Source organism: Poecilia reticulata, linkage group LG16 (assembly GCF_000633615.1).
Source record: "Poecilia reticulata strain Guanapo linkage group LG16, Guppy_female_1.0+MT, whole genome shotgun sequence".
Classification (NCBI taxonomy): domain Eukaryota; kingdom Metazoa; phylum Chordata; class Actinopteri; order Cyprinodontiformes; family Poeciliidae; genus Poecilia; species Poecilia reticulata.
In genome coordinates, this window is record NC_024346.1 from 29,037,293 (window position 1) to 29,053,194 (window position 15,902).

Genomic DNA, 15,902 nt, shown 5'->3' on the forward strand with positions numbered 1-15,902 from the left:
AAGCCATCAATTTTGTTAAATCTGGAGGGATTTTAGAGTTGTGCGTTATTTCTCAGTGATTGGATGTAATTTAATGCGTTTTTCTCTGCAGGCGTTTGCCAGCAAAATCACCGGCATGCTGCTGGAGCTTTCTCCTGCTCAGCTGCTGCTGCTGCTGGCCAGCGAGGATTCCCTGAGGGCCCGGGTGGAGGAAGCCATGGAGCTTCTCATTGCACATGGAAGGTAAATCCACCTTACCTCGCGGAGCAGGCGTGTAATGAAAACAGGGTTCATACTGGTGCTTGAAATCCTTGAAAATGTTTCAATTCATAACTACATGTTTTAAAATTTGGAAAGTGCTTCATTTGAAAGTGCTTGATATTCAAACTACACAGTTTTGTAATAAAGTGCAAGTTAACGTTTGTTTAAAAGCCTAAACTCAGAAAGTGCTATATTTTCATACAAATAATAAAAAGACAGACATATATTTTTTTCTCTTTATCTCAAGTTAAATCAAGCCAAACTTTTCTTGTTTTACGTCGGATAAAATCACCTAAATTATTGCTGTATTGGCTAAAGGTCAGACAATTTACTGAGAACATTTGTTGCTATTATTTTTGAATATTTATTATTCCTAACGACTCAAAGCTTCAAAACTTTAAATTTTGCTATTTTAGTTTAAAACAGTGTTTCTCAACATTTTTGGGCCAACGCCCCCTAACCGCCCCCCACCAAAGAATTTGCAGGCTACTTTGCACTGACTATTATTTTGTTATTAATATAATTATCACTATTGTAGATGTTTTGATTTTTATGCTTGTTTGTGTATTTATCATCAAAAATAATTTCCCAGAGAACAAAAAAGTCATGGGAATAGAAATTATTTTCACAGGCGTCTACAAAAAATGCAATGAACATTCAAGTTAAAATTGGTAGGCCTAGCAGCAGCCAATCAGAGTGGAAAAAATATTCTTATTTTGTGCCATTTTCTGGTTGTTAAATATTCCACAAAATGACCAGATAAAAGATGTTCAACATGCCAGTTTAAATTTTGAACTATTTGCAAAACGACTGAGCTCTGCAATATTAAAACTACATTAATCATAACTCTTCTTCTCTTCAGTGTTTGTCGGTTTCTGGTGGTGCAGCTCTGTGCTGCCTTCAGGAGAATGGGACATGAGAGTATCATCCATAAAACTTCACCCACATGGCATTTATTGTGCAAACCAGAGCTTTCAGTGGAAAAACAAAAGTTCCAGATCCTTTTAATGCCATACAAATATGAGACAGAAACATGGATTATATCTTTATTTAGATCTGTCTATTGATTTATAGATTAATAGTTTTACTGGACAGAAATTACAAAGAACAAATCTGGTTCTTGATCAAATCCTAATGAGTCAAATTGAAAGTGTCATGGAGTCATCAGCCTTATGACATTAAAACTGACATGAAAAATAATATTGAAGAAATAAATATATCAAATCTAATTAAAAACATGAATAAGTGATCAGTTATTTACTGTTATGGTCTGTAAGATATATTTATTCTCAGTACTAGATGTGGTCTCAACAAACCCATGACATTTCAACAATATTAATTTACCTTTTATCTGGAAATGGTATCCGTTTATTCTTGCCATATAGTCCTCTGTATTAATTATTGCTCGAAAGGTCTTGCCATACCAGTTTATTCCTCTGTATTTACTTTAGTTTCTTAGTTTATTCTTGCATTTTGTTCTTCATTCATTTCCATTTAGTTTCCTTTGACTAGTATTATCCTCTCTTGGTTTATTGCTATGTCCACTGTAGTTTCTTTCCTGTTGCTAGATTTATTTTATCATTTATCCACTATAATACGAATAATCTTCACTCATCACCTGCTGCGCCGCCTAATCGTCATGTGTTTCACATCATGTGTTGATTTTTTCCACTGTTCAGCGTCGGATTCTCTGTTTTTATGCCRTAATTCACATCTAGTTCGTCGCTCCGTTTTATGTCCCGCTTCTCCTGTTTCAGAGTTTAGCGCAATGTGCGCGTCTTTGTTTTTTTAAGCCCCTAAGGTGCAGGGCGGTCTGGAAGAGTATCGATGGGGAAAAGGCAAACTGACATCAACCTTTTAAAACAACGGAAACAATTTCTACATTCTGATTATTCAAATTTAAAAGTGCTGTGTTGTTCAATCACCCCCGTTTCATACCGGACCASTTACAGCACCGATGTTAACGCTATAAAATGAACGCTCTCTATCGTGGTATCACCSATGGAGGGATTTCTTTATTTAAATGGGTTCATTTTTCARAGGGATACACAGTGAGGGTATTGTGATTTTAGCTACCAGTAGCAGCAGAACGGAGCTGCGCCAAGAAGCTAACAGAAGCTACAAACACTGAATAGAAGAAGAGCTGCCATCGATACAGTTGCAGCCAAGCATGGTTTAATGTTACACAATACAGTTTTACCAAGTTGCTCAAAGTCTAAACTGGCATTGTTGTGCATTTAAGGTGTAAAGTTTACCTTCGACCAAACGCCCCCCGTAGGCATCCCAGCGCCCCCCTTTTGTAAAAATGTCCGCCAGCGCCCCCTGCCGTCCTCTGAACGCCCCCTTGGGGGCGGTACCGCTAGTTTAAAATGTCCCTGCTGTTGAATGTAGAATACTACCACCAAAAATATGAACAGTAATAATCCAAGCCAGACATATAATAGCAAATTTAAAGTTTTTTTTTATTTTCTTTTTTTTGTTCACTTATTGCTTTAATCTCCAAAGTGTGAAAAGGTTTGAGAACTTAACTGGAAAATGCTTGAATTTTACTGAAGGACAGCTGGTTGAACCCAGTAGGAATCCCAGCAGTGTCTCTTCAATGTAGATGAACTCTACGTTGATTTTTATCATTTAACCAACATCAAAGTCTTCTTGTTTAGGGAAAATGGTGCTGACAGCATCCTGGACCTGGGCCTCCCTGAAGCCTCTGAAAAAGCACAGGTAACCCATTTTTTCCCTCCTTTTCACCATCACTTGTAAAAAAAGAGATAAATAAAAGTGTGATTTATCTGAGATTTCAAAATTAACAAGGCGTTTCCCTACTGTAATAGCAGCAGGATAACCGTAAGCGCCATGGATCAACACGCAGCGTCGTCGACATGGAGCTGGACGATCCGGATGATGGCGATGACAACGCCCCCCTGTTCTACCAGCCCGGCAAGCGGGGCTTTTACTCCCCCCGGCCAGGCAAAAACACAGAGGCCAGACTCAACTGCTTCAGGAACATCGGCAGGTAAATGAGAAAGGAACTGAATCACACGACGTTGCAGGTCAGGTGAAAATGTTGCACCTGTAATAATCCGTGACTTTTATTTCCCTCCAGAATATTGGGGCTCTGCTTGCTGCAGAATGAACTGTGTCCAATCACGCTCAACAGACACGTGATCAAAGTGTTGCTCGGTAGAAAGGTAGGGAGTTTTTTTGCTGTGTTTATCTGCAGGCAGCTGCTACACATCTGTTTCTCCTTCTGAATGACATAATGAACATATGTGTGATCTGTCACTGCAGGTGAACTGGCATGACTTTGCGTTCTTCGACCCGGTCATGTACGAGAGCTTACGGCAGCTGATCCGCCATTCGCAGACGGGAGAAGCAGACGCTGTGTTTGCTGCCATGGATCTGGCCTTTGCTATCGACCTCTGCAAGGAGGAAGGGGCGGGACAGGTACCAGCCTCTGTTCATGTTGTTTTAATACACAACCTGACTAAGGGAGCAGCTAGTAGTCATAGTTTCAGAAGTTTAAAAAAAAAGTTTGAAGATCATTCACCTTTATCTTTGATTTGTTGAACAATTTTAAAGGGGCAATATTATGTAAAATCTTTTTTTTTTTAGCTTTACATAATGTCATAAAGTTATTCCCTCAGCAAAAACATATCTAGAGTTGCATTGATTCTTTCATCCATGTTTGAGAAAGCCTTTAATCTCCCATGACAACCATTCAGCTGTGCAAAACTGGTTGGGCCTAGCTCTGCCTTTGAGGTGAGCTCAGAGCTGCAGTTTCTAAGCTTCTGCCTCACAGAGCAGCCCTCCCCTGCACTCCACCACTCAGCTCCTTCAGACTAGCCAGCAGCAATTAGCAAACACCTGGTCGATCTGCAAATCAGCTGAGCTCATTATAGGAGCTACTTCTCAGTGAAATGCTGGTTAAAAGGTTATTGGTTATTGGAGGAGCCATGTTTTAATGACTTCCTGAAGTTTCAGAAAGAGCAGGATTATTTTTTTATAGAGACAGAGGCCCAATTTCAAGGCGTTAAATTACAAAGTCAGTTTTCTTTTAAGTCATATTTGAAATTTATAGCATATTGATAGCAATGGAAGTCAGCATATTTACTTGATTGTGCTATGAAATGGCACCCTTTAATTTTTGTCAAAGGTTGATTTTTAGATATTTGACGTTATGACCTAAGTAAAAACAAAAGGGACCATTGGGATGTAGATTGCCTCATTTCAGATTGTGGTTGTAAATCCTGAGTTTAAAATGTATAAACCGAATTAAACAAATGATTATTTGATTAAGACATCAGTAAAGACTAACTGAACCTGCCTGAAACCAGTCATTTCAATAGAAACACATCCGAGTCATCTTGTTTATGGTGTAGGTCGAGCTGCTGTCGGGCGGGGTCAACATGCCGGTAACTCCACACAACGTTTACGAGTATGTGAGGAAGTACGCAGAGCACAGGATGCTGGTGGTGGCCGAGCAGCCGCTCCACGTGAGTCAGACACTAATGCCGCCTTTCTGACCGGTGGGTTTTATTTTCTGGGTAAATGTTGTGAGATTCACCAAAAAAAATGTTCCTTTCGTTTCTTTGAAAGGCGATGAGGAAAGGTTTGCTGGACGTTCTTCCTAAAAACGCCTTGGAGGATTTGACGGCTGAAGACTTCCGGCTGCTGGTTAACGGCTGTGGAGAAGTCAATGTTCAGATGCTCATCAGCTTCACTTCGTTCAACGATGAATCAGGTCTGTCACTCACCGCAGTCTACGCTGAACCTGGTTCCACTCTGATGATGGTTTCCTTTTTAATGTTTCTGCCTCGGCGTATTAAGCAAAAACACTTGTTTGTCTTACAGGGGAAAATGCAGATAAACTACTCCAGTTTAAACGATGGTTTTGGTCCATAGTAGAAAAGATGAGTATGACCGAGAGGCAAGATTTGGTAAGTTCTTCTTATTTTTCCTTAAATTAACCTAGAATTAATGATTATAAATTGGTTTAATGGGAGATTTACATTTTTTGCAAGATTTTCTTTGCAGAAATGTAAAGTTTTCTTGCCGCTTTAAAATCCTTTCTAAAATAATAATTGCTTTTTAAAGATCTAATAAAATAATGCTAATATCAAGAGTTCAGTAAACATGAGTGAATTTCCTCAAATGTCGTTTCTGAATCAAAAGTGAGCTTTGTGATGCCCTGCAAAAACCAGCGTTCAGTCTTTGTGAACCTCATTTATTAGCATGTGCTTAAAAGAGCTTGCATAAATGTTTTTTTGTAGAATAAATTGGTAGTACAGTAGTAGCGTGTTTTTTTTTTTTTATATACAAGCAAATAAGTTGAAAAAAATTTCGAGAGAAATGTCACATTTGTTATCAATCTACAGGAAATGGGGAATTAATACTTAGCAGTTAAAAAAAGTGTCTGGATTTTTCTTGCCAAATTGAATGCTTTACTGGTTTGAACTTTCCTATGAATGATTGAACTACTTCCTTATGAAACCACTGTTTCCAAGAACTGCATTTCAATTTGTTGTGTGGAGCTGACAAACGAATCAAATGAACCTAATTCAAACTGGTCAATGATTCTGGGATATGGTACGACAAATAGGCCTAAGTATATTTGTCTTGGACACGCGTTTCGTTTTCTCAACCAATCCACATGGACTTAATCTTAATTATGATCTAAAGCCAAATAAAACCAATTTGAGTTAAAGCTGCTTTATGTGACTTTTACAAAAACATTTTCTTTTTTTACACATTTAGTGTCACCATGTCATGACAGTAAAATATGAGACAGATAATCTGTTGATGATGGAGGAAGAGTTCCTCCACCTCATCTATGCTACTATTGGGATCTGAAAAAATTAATCTCTCCTGCTTAGCGCTATTAATCAACCTTGTGAATGCTCCAATAGCAGAGAAACAGCTTACCATTACAGAAAAACTGCTCATCACCTGTCAACGGTGGCCTTGCTAGCTAACCTTAGCATCTGTGGCAGACTTCTTTTGTGGTGAACCAGCTGTAGCACAGAGTAGGGTACACAAGGGTGATTAACAGCGCTAAGCCCCTCCTCCAGGCTCTGATTGGTTGTTTCTTTCTGAGCAGTGAATTTCTGCAGATGATAGCAGGTCCATACAAGGCAGGGGAGCTCAATGTTTCCAGAATGTGTCTCATATTACCCTGTCACGAGATGGTGACAAATTTGTAAAAAAAAAAAAAGTCTCATAAAATGTACAAACTGCACCTTTAATAACACATTGGTTTGGTCATCAGGTGTACTTTTGGACGTCCAGCCCCTCTCTGCCAGCCAGTGAGGAGGGCTTCCAGCCAATGCCCTCCATTACCATCCGGCCTCCAGACGACCAGCACCTCCCCACAGCCAACACCTGCATCTCGCGTCTCTACGTGCCACTATATTCTTCTAAACAGATCCTTAAACAAAAACTCCTGCTAGCAATTAAAACCAAGAATTTTGGTTTTGTGTAGAGGTCCCACTGAAAGCTGGAATAAAAAAAGAGGAAAAAAAGGTTGTTGTGTAATATTTACCTAGTTCCATTTTTGTAGATTCTTTTTTTTTTTTGTCCAGTTTTATTAAATTCAACATATGGTCTCTGTCTCCCCATCAATTAATATTTGTTTGTGTTCTGAACACAAACTGCATATTTTAATTTTTATAGGTTTTTCTTTGTGGTAATGAAGAGGTCCATAACATTCCTGCATTGGCACTGTAAAATGTAAAGCCCACCACTCTTATTCTATTGGCTTAAACCTTTTTGCTTCCCAGGAACTGGGTTTGCCAGGAAGCTGTCAGCCGAAAATCCTAGCCAAAGATGACAGCAGTAGACATATGAACAGGACGAAAAAGACACTGTGGTTACGATTTTGTTTCCTTCCCTATGAAAGTACTATCTGACAGATCACTGCTGCCTTTGTGGAAAGTTTCTTTTTCTTGTACAGGGGGAGTAGGGAATTTCAAAATAAACTTGGATGTAAATAAGTTGTCTATGGTGTTTCGCTTCTTTTGTTTAGAAGGTTCCTTTGCACTTTTTGACTTGTTCACGTTTGTGACTGAAATTATAAGCTTTCAGCTTGTTTCTTTGGCTTGATTTAGAATGCCCTTTTTTTTTTTAAATATAATTGTTTTCTGTCACAAGAATGTTAAACAATACTGAAGGAAAATAATATAGCAATTCTCTTAAGTAGCTATATATAAGAAAATCTTCGACTATTTTTTTTGTAAACCGTGCCTCAACTAATCAGGTCCTTGCACCGTCCCATTTAACAGAACTGGTGTAGATTTTTTTTTTGTTTTGTTTTTGAATCAAGTATGTGATTATATTAACGTCTTTGGGTGACACAATTTGAAAGTAAAATCTATTAAAACAACGGCATATTATGTGTGGCTATTTTTGTACAGTAAAATAATTGGGCTGAGGAATCTAGTGACACAAATCTAGGGCTCGTCTCATGCAACTATTTTCCTGTCTTTGCCGAGATTTTTTAATGATATATTTTGTGGTGCAATATCTAAAACTTATTCAATCTTTTTTTTGGAATCCTACGACTCGTTTATACGGTGTACAGCCTGGAATGTTGATTTTTCCTACCGCATTGAACGCAGCATTTCTCCAGTCTTAACGGAGCCATATGAGGTGAACTTGCTGTTTGCGCGGTCACATTAGATGTATTGTGCTGCTCAGATTAAGGGCACATAAGCTAATAATGATAACTGTTGGCTCACTGGCCAGTTAGCTGATATACTCTCTCTCGGCGGCGCGTTCAAGGTCCTGTGAGTCAGCAGTGTCCCCATCTTGGCCGATGCTGCTGGCTGATGATTTCATTGTTTGCCATCATGTCGGAGTCGTTCCGTTATTTTTAGCTAGCGTGGCTTGCTAGCTCCGCGAGTAGCGGTGAGCGCAGCGTGAATAATCAGTCTGTTGTCTGAAATAAAGAGGGATGGAGCAGTGGCAGGACGCGGCCTCTCAGCAGCTCAGGCTGCTTACAAGCCGTCTGAATGAACTGTTGACCAAAGGCCTGGAGTGGCTCCGCTCCGAATTCGGCGTGGACGTGGGACTGAAGCCGGAGCTTATTCCGCCATGGATAATCCTCCTTGCGGCATGCAGCGGGCTACTGCTGATGGTCGCCCTGTGGGCCTCAGTCTGTCGGACTATCTTCAGGAAGCGACCAGCTGTAAGTCCTGTGGACGACGGGGTGGAGGGAAAACGGGGAGCCAGTAAGCCCGTGAAAGCGGAGGAACCGAAGAAAAAGAAGAAGAAGGCAGAGAAGGTGGGTGAATGAAAACGGGGCTGTTGAGCCGCGCTGTTTGCGGGGCTAGTTGACAGGCTAACGCCACTGTGACAGTTGCAGCAATGTGACGGCTAACCTAGCTAGCCACTGGCTCGAGAGGGAGTTGGCTCTATTAAAAGCTTTTATTTTCAACTGAATGTTGGTTTGATTATTAAGAGACTTTATGGCGTTCTTTATTCTTCTGTATATTCTTAGAAAGCTCAGCCGAATGGGAGAGCTGTTGCTGAAGCACAGGAAGGAGCCACAGCGTGCGAGGAGAGAGTGCCACATCACCAGGCTCCCCCACCGCAAGTCAAGACCGACAAGGTTGCAGAGGTAATTCTGAATGGGAAACATTTCTTTTCCTGATTACATCTGCGTCAAATGTTGCACCCTACTAAGAAAAGCTTCGCAATTTTTGGTACATTCATATAAACGCAGAGCAGGAAAGTGCATTCCACATTGTGAAAGTCCATAGACTGAGATATGAGGTTCAGTACATTAGCTGATTTAGCAGTCTTTATGAATTTCAGGGATTTCTTTCCCCTTGTCACAGTGTTATCCATGTTTTTTCCTTTTTCTTGTTCCTGTGTAATAAATTGTACATTTTAACCCTATTCATATTGCATATTTACAGACAAAGAAGTCCAAAAAGAAGGCCAAACCAGCTGTGAAGGAGACCAAGGCAGCAACTGGGGATGGCAAAGAACCAGAAGAAGGTGAAATTATATATATATAAAAAATTATTGTTTAATCAGTGGTAAATGGATGTAAATCTGTATTACATAATTTTTCATGTCTTGCATTAAATTTAAATGCTTCAGCACTCTTCATGCGTAACTGCAGCCGCATGTTTTTTCTGAACCATAATCAGTCCTTTAACGCTGTGAAGTGTGCGTTTTCAGGCACATGGGAGACCAAGGTCAGCAACAAGGAGAAACGTGAACAGCGCAAGAAAGATAAGAACTCGAGCGACGGCTCCGCCAGTCCTGGAGGAGGAGACACACCTGTGAACGCTCCGCCGGAGCAGCCCAGAGCCTCCGCGGCGCCACCTGCACCTCCTGCCAGCCAGAAGAAGAAAAAAGGTTACATTTGTTGTTATCTCGGGTTTCAGATGAAATGTGAAGGTTTCCTGTGGCCCACAGCGGCTTAAACAAGTTCAGTTATTTTGTGTTTTTTTGTTTTCGCCTCTCCCTGGTTGGTCTCCTGTTGATGAGGCGTACTAAAAATATGATTACCACGGGGAATTAAATCTTCTGTGAGCCTTCCCTGAAGGGGCCGAGTGTGTTTACCCTTTTAAAACAGCCTCACGTGGATGGCGCTCGTGACCTTTGTTGACCTGTTTCTGTTCCCAGGAGAATCTGCAAAAGCGAAGGCAGAGAAGGCTGAAGCTGCTGTCTCTCAAGGTAATTACCAGCACAAGCGTCTCACTTTGACGACTTATTGATTCAGACTCTCAACCCTTTGCGAGAGCAGCTTTATGTAGGGGAACGGACATAAGTCCTTGAAATCTGAAGTCTTTCCAGTGCAGTTTATTTTGTGTTTTTTTTATTTATTTATTTATTCATTTTTATTCTTTGCTGTTAGCTAACAGCAGCGTGGTGCCGGAGGTGGCCGCTGCCACCGCTGATAAGGCAGTGAAGGTCGCACCACAGAGCGCTGCTCCAAAGACGAGTTCCTGGACAACCCAGAGGCAAACGGCTTCACTTTGGAGAGCAGGTTCAGATGGTAAACATGTTTTTGTTTTTTTTTTTGTTGTTTTTTTTTACTTGGTATGACATTGTTTTGGAACGATATTAATAGTTAGAATTTTTAGCTATTACTTTTCCATTTTTTTGCACTACAAGCACAAAATAAAATATATTTTGGGGAGGATTCTCTGTAGAATGTTACTTGTTTTCAACATGTCTAAAATGTTTCACATTCATATTGTTGTTATTCTTATCCTTCTCGATAAAATTCAACCAAATCAAGAGACCTAATCGGATCAAGCTTCTCTTGCTTTACAAGAATGCAAGATGTTAGCGATTTATTTATTAGTGTGTTCAAAATCAGAGGTTTACAAACAGTATGACTTTTTTGGGGTTTCCTTCCTCAGTAGTTTTCTGGAGTTCTGGTCCGTTTCTCCTGACAGAACAGGTTGACCCGAGTCCATTTTGCAGGCCGCCTCACTTTCACACACCTGTTCAGATCTACCCACAACGTCTTCACACAACTGAGATCAGGACTTTGTATTGGATGTGTATAAAAACTAGGGCTGTTGTAAAAGAATATGTTAGTAATCGAGTACTCTATAGAATATTTTTACGATTAATCGAGGAATCGGATCTCTCTCTCTCTCTCTCTCTCTCTCTCTCTCTCTCTCTTTCTCATATTCCCACCATTCCGACAGCAAAAAATCTGTTGTACTCCAACCATCGCACCTCAAAATTCAACGATCCTTATTTGTCCCCAAACCCTCACAAAACGCCAAACAATTCACCACCATCCTGCTAGCACTTCACAACAACTCATAGGCGGAAGTAAGAGCGCTGTCCCATCATCACAAATAATGATCCGAGGGGAACACACTGTGCTACAGAAAAAACATAATTTAATTAAACTTTGAGGCAGATAAATGTTCCTCGAGGAATTTTAATAATCAAGGTACTATAATCGTTTGAGGAATCGTTCCAGCCCTAATAAAATCATTGACTTTGTTGTGCTTAAGACACTTTGTAATCTTTTTTGCTGTATGCTTTGGGTCATTGTCCATTTGGAAGACCTGTTTGAGCCCAAGATCCTTTAATACTTGACTGTAGAGTTTATCCCTGACCCACTGGAAAATACAAATGTAGCCAAGTAGATTTCTTGGTTGAGTTTCAGTCATTTAGTAACTGAATCGAGTCGCACTGTCACTACGCGTGTATGTGTGAAATGTGTGTCTGTGTTTCAGAGTCGTGGGCTGTGCCGGTTCCCTCACCAGAACTCAATCTGGTGTGTCTAAGCGGTCTGGGAGTTCCTCGTAAGTTTGCTGCTCATTTTGTAGAGTGACTCGCCACTAGATGGCGAAGTCTTCTAAGTTTTTTTTTTTTCCCTCCTCTGTTTATTTGATGAACTGGTTGTGTTTTGTAGAGGCCCAACCTGTGAGCGACCTGACCTGGCTCAATCAGCCCAGAGTGGAGGATGAGTGGTCTGGACTCAGTACGCTATGTTTTTATTTTTTTTCCTCTCCTTTCCTTTCCTTTTTCTCTTAAAGCCTTTCATTTGAAGTAACGTGCCATCGTGGTCAAGATCCAGCCGGTCAATATGTGTGTTTTTCAGATGGAGGTTCGGCCGACCCCAGCTCTGATTGGAACGCTCCATCTGAAGCCTGGGGGAACTACGAGGAGCCCACCGCCGAGCCGGCCCAGCTTCAGGAGCCGCTCCTCCCTGAGCCAGACAAGGCTGCTCTGATCGCAGCGGCTGTGAGTCCACACACCATCCTGATTAACTTAATGGAAGTTAGCTGGAAACTGATGGGTATACCTGTCCATATTTTGCTAACTTATAATAATTATGCTTCTTTGTACATAAAGAGATTTTATGTAAAATAAATAAATAAACAGACATATTGCAAGTTGTGATGTCAGGCACACAAGATCCAGCTACCCAGCTTCCTGCTGGAGGGCAAAAAAGACTACTCACCGACGATGACTACCATTGGTTTTAGCTGCCAAGTTGTCAACATAACGTGCTAAATCTTAAATGTGCATGTGATGTATAAAGGAATGCAGTACTTTGCTACTAACTGTCAACACAACTAGATAACAACATTCAAGAGTGTCACGGTTCACAGGTTAGGAGAAAGTTTTAATGAAAAACATAGTGAAGGAGAGGGACGCAGGTTGGTTATGACAACCTTGACATGTAGATCTGCTGCGGAATTCAGTGTGTTTCGGTTCAGTTAAAAAAAATTAAGTAAAAATGATAATAATAATAATAATAAGGCTGCCTACACTGCAGCTTTTTAAGTTCTAAAGCCAAAAATGCTCTTTAGAAAAGGCAACAGGTGGAAATAGGTGGTTTATTCCTGAACTCTTTTCCGACTTGATTCTTTACAAATTTATTTCTTGCAAAGATATGGACAAAATAATAAGAGTTAATTTTGTACAACTTGAATGTAAACAAAAGTTAACTTCATCTGATCATACAAGTTCAAAAAGTTGTCAAAAAAACAACAACTCCTGGCACACTGGACATTTGACATACAAACACCATCTCCATCCCCATGTGTGTTTTTTTAAATATCTTAATATATGGTAGGGTCTAAAAGTTGCCAAAGTAATTGTAGCATTTCCAAATATAATTCTTTACAGTTTTGGGTTCCAAAGTAACTCAAGTGTATTTTAACTTCTTGAAGAAGAAGCTAAATTGATACAACTTGTGACTTAGAAGAAGTTCCAAGTACCTTCACAAAGCTCTGTTTTTTTCTGTTTAGTGTTTACGGTTCTTAGACTTTTTTTTTTTTGTTTATCCCTTTCATTGTTTAAAGGAGGATGATGAAGATGATAAGGACAAAGGTGATGCCACTACTGATGGAGCAGCCAAAACTAAAAAGAAGAAAAAGAAGAAGAAGAAGACTTCCGAGGAGGGAGGAACACCTGGCCAGGTAAAGATAAAACTCTAACCGCTGGAGGAATTCATAAGGTCACTTTGGCTGTGGAATCAATCAAATGGTATTGAACTTGTTTGTACTTGGCTAAATTTCCCAAATAGTACAATTTAATTTCCTCCTCTGTCCCACGTCCTGTGAAGGTGGACGAGCCGACGAAGGAAGCGGAAGCGACACCTGCACCTGCCGTTTCGATGAAGAAGCCACCACCTGTTCAGGAGAACGCTGCTGCCGTCCAGCCTGTCAAGGCAGCTGCTGTGGAGGTCAGTGGGGCGGCCAGGGCAGGACGGGGCATGGGATTGGATAAGCCTTGTTATGGCTCATTCCCTCATAAGCTCATCTGGATTCAACAAACGGTTGAAATAAGATAATTTGCCTTAACTGTCACAAGCAGAGTGTTTTTTGGTCCATCTTTATTCTATACAGATTTTTTTTTTCCAGCTCTCTCCCCTCCTCCACCCGCCCCAATAATAATGTAAAAGTTTTTTGTTTCCTTCTCTGAACAGGCGAGAGGAGATCGACCCGTGAAGGACACCATATCCCAGAAACCCCCTGTCACACAAGTGCCACAGAAGCCAACCGATGGAGAGCCCGATGCCAAGCAGAACAACCTTCCTGCTCCGACACAGCAAAGTAAGAACTCACACTCGGTCCAATGCTTCTCCAGGGGGCGCTGTTCAGGCATGTTTTGCTTATGCTTGCAGTGTAATAAGCAAAACTTGTACTTTTTGCTGATTCATAAAAATTTACTGATTCATAAAAACTAATGAATCAGTAAATTTTGTTTTCAAAGTTAACAACCAAAAACTGAATTTATTTAAAATTTTCTATTTGGTAAAAAAGAAAAATTGTAATAGGAGTTATTGAAGGAACTGTATCATGATAAATCAATTTTTTTTTTCCTTCACATTACATTATAACATATCTGGAGTGTTGCCTTGATTCTTTCATACATTTTCAATAAATACTTTAATCTCCCATGGCAACCAAACACCTGGCAGGACCTAGCTCCGTCTTTTAAGACGCAGCTCCTTCTCAGAGTTGCAGTTTCCAAGTTTCTGCCTCACAGAGCAGCTCTACTTTATAACTGAACTCAGCTCCTTCAGACTAGCCAGTAGCAATTAGCAAACACCTGGTGGAACTGCTCATCTACTGAGCTCATTATAGGAGTTAGGGTAATTTGGTCAGGTAAGTACAAAATGTCTTGGATTAGGCATTTTAAATGCTGAAGTCAGACTTGTTCCCAAAAGATTGCAAAGTACTTAGAAACTAAAAGAAAAATCACAGAAAGTTGGGTTTTTTTGGAATCCAAGAGTTCTATAATGCTCCAACTTTTCAAAACAACTAGTTTTCCATGATTTAACTTTCTACCTCATGCGTTGAAGGTTTTTGCCTCGTTTCCACAGAAAAAACCGAGGAGAGCCAAGTGCCCAAACCTGCGAAGAAGAAGAAGGCAAGGAGAGAGACATGAGACGCCTCCGTATGCAAGAGACTTCACATCCTGCTTATGCAACACCTTCTCTGACAGGGACTTGGAACGACGGTCGCCGTTGACGAACTTTACCAGGAGAAAAAAAATCGTGTCTGAAAACGACTTTTTTTTTTTTTTTTAATACACATCATGTGCCAGTTTGGTGGATCCTTGAAAACTGAAATTTTAATGCAGTGCAATCTAATGTGATGAGGTGTTGATGATTTCTATGTATGCATTTGATCTTTCTGATAACGTCTTCTAATTTCACTGAATTAAATAACTGAAGGAGCTGTAATTTAGTCCTTAGACCTGTAGGAAAAATACTGATGAAGTTTAGAAATCCTGTGGTGGTGGCGCTCACAACACTGGGCCGAATGGGGTGACGCAGCCTTCTTTTATCCTGCTCCGATGTCGGCGGTTTCAGACCAACGGTTGGAAGCTCTACAAGTTGTAAACTGTCGTGATGTAAATGAGCCTCGTCAGGCACAGAAAAGGGACTCGCGTCGGCTCTACGTTTCTTGCTTTTTCTTCCTGTGATTCTGGAAAAAATGTCACCACCTCTGTCCATCTGGTTCGTCTCGTCCGTTTTGCTGCCGTGTGTCGACAAAATGTTCTCTTGCTGTCTTTTTTACGGCCAGTTGCTGTCAGCCGCAGCCATGCTGCAGGGGTGGAGGGGCCTCTGATGGCAAACACGTCATTGTTGTCAGCCTCTTAGGTTTTTTTTTTTTTTTTTGGTTTTCCACCTCTGCTTGATTCAGAAGTCCTCCGAATCTTTTTGTAAAACTTGTTTGTAATAAAAGAAAAGCTAAAGCCATATGTAAAAAGACTAAATAAAGGCCAGTTTTTCTATCTTTGGTCTAATTACTACCACTTTTACAATCTTATGATGAATTGGTATAGTATATACTTTTATTTAAAATAAGTGTAAATCTTAAATACTGTATGAGTAAATTTTGAATCCTTATAGCCTTTATGTTTCTGTTCTGTTTCAAATCAAATAATGAAAAAAATAAGCCAGGAAAACTCCCGACTTTTACTCAATAAACTGAATAATATTGAGCGTCCCTGAACTACTCATTTATTGTGCAATCACTGTTTATTCTATGATTAAATGAATGAGGTGTAGGGAGTTGACCCATTGATATACACTGCTAAATATCAATGGCTGACACCTGCAGTGATGGATTCCATTACAGAACTGTAGTATTTAACAATGCATCTACATTTCTTGGTTTTTACCACATATGATGTAATCTAGTTTTCTGTTGGATTAATGC

General features: G+C 40.2%; 2 protein-coding genes across 10 annotated transcripts in view; both read left to right on the plus strand.

Moving 5' to 3' along the window:
- Positions 1-7,235, plus strand: part of ubr5 (ubiquitin protein ligase E3 component n-recognin 5) — a 46,491-nt gene extending 39,256 nt beyond the window's left edge. For 6 of the 8 annotated variants that reach the window (XM_017309578.1, XM_017309579.1, XM_008431777.2 and 3 more), the window contains 9 exons: positions 92-222; positions 2,901-2,961; positions 3,072-3,253; positions 3,344-3,428; positions 3,529-3,684; positions 4,620-4,733; positions 4,837-4,981; positions 5,092-5,177; positions 6,506-7,235. In XM_017309578.1, the coding sequence (XP_017165067.1) occupies positions 92-222; positions 2,901-2,961; positions 3,072-3,253; positions 3,344-3,428; positions 3,529-3,684; positions 4,620-4,733; positions 4,837-4,981; positions 5,092-5,177; positions 6,506-6,718 (1,173 nt within the window). In that variant the 3' untranslated portion in view covers positions 6,719-7,235. The remainder of the gene's footprint in view (positions 1-91; positions 223-2,900; positions 2,962-3,071; positions 3,254-3,343; positions 3,429-3,528; positions 3,685-4,619; positions 4,734-4,836; positions 4,982-5,091; positions 5,178-6,505) is intronic. The other 2 variants (XM_017309575.1, XM_008431778.2) reach the window with 1 other exon arrangement.
- A 609-nt stretch (positions 7,236-7,844) lies between these two features.
- Positions 7,845-14,714, plus strand: LOC103478193 (protein LYRIC-like). Of its 2 annotated transcripts, XM_008431771.2 has the most exons (14): positions 7,845-8,518; positions 8,735-8,854; positions 9,156-9,237; positions 9,424-9,603; positions 9,874-9,924; positions 10,106-10,246; positions 11,454-11,522; positions 11,633-11,701; positions 11,822-11,964; positions 13,032-13,148; positions 13,295-13,414; positions 13,658-13,784; positions 14,439-14,441; positions 14,558-14,714. In XM_008431771.2, the coding sequence occupies exons 1-14, from the start codon at positions 8,189-8,191 to the stop codon at positions 14,620-14,622; spliced, it is 1,617 nt and encodes a 538-aa protein (XP_008429993.1). In that variant the 5' UTR covers positions 7,845-8,188; the 3' UTR covers positions 14,623-14,714. The 2 variants fall into 2 exon arrangements, with proteins under 2 accessions (XP_008429993.1, XP_008429994.1); XM_008431772.2 differs by lacking the exon at positions 14,439-14,441 and having other exon boundaries at positions 7,848-8,518.
- Positions 14,715-15,902: the final 1,188 nt, after the last annotated feature.

Bases quoted from the DNA above. Each gene is read 5' to 3' on its own strand.
- LOC103478193 (XM_008431771.2), top strand. From the start codon at position 8,189: ATGGAGCAGTGGCAGGACGCGGCCTCTCAGCAGCTCAGGCTGCTTACA. The intron at 11,523-11,632 runs GTAAGTTTGCTG...TGTGTTTTGTAG, and splicing joins AAGCGGTCTGGGAGTTCCTC to AGGCCCAACCTGTGAGCGAC. The intron at 11,965-13,031 runs GTGAGTCCACAC...CATTGTTTAAAG, and splicing joins CTGCTCTGATCGCAGCGGCT to GAGGATGATGAAGATGATAA.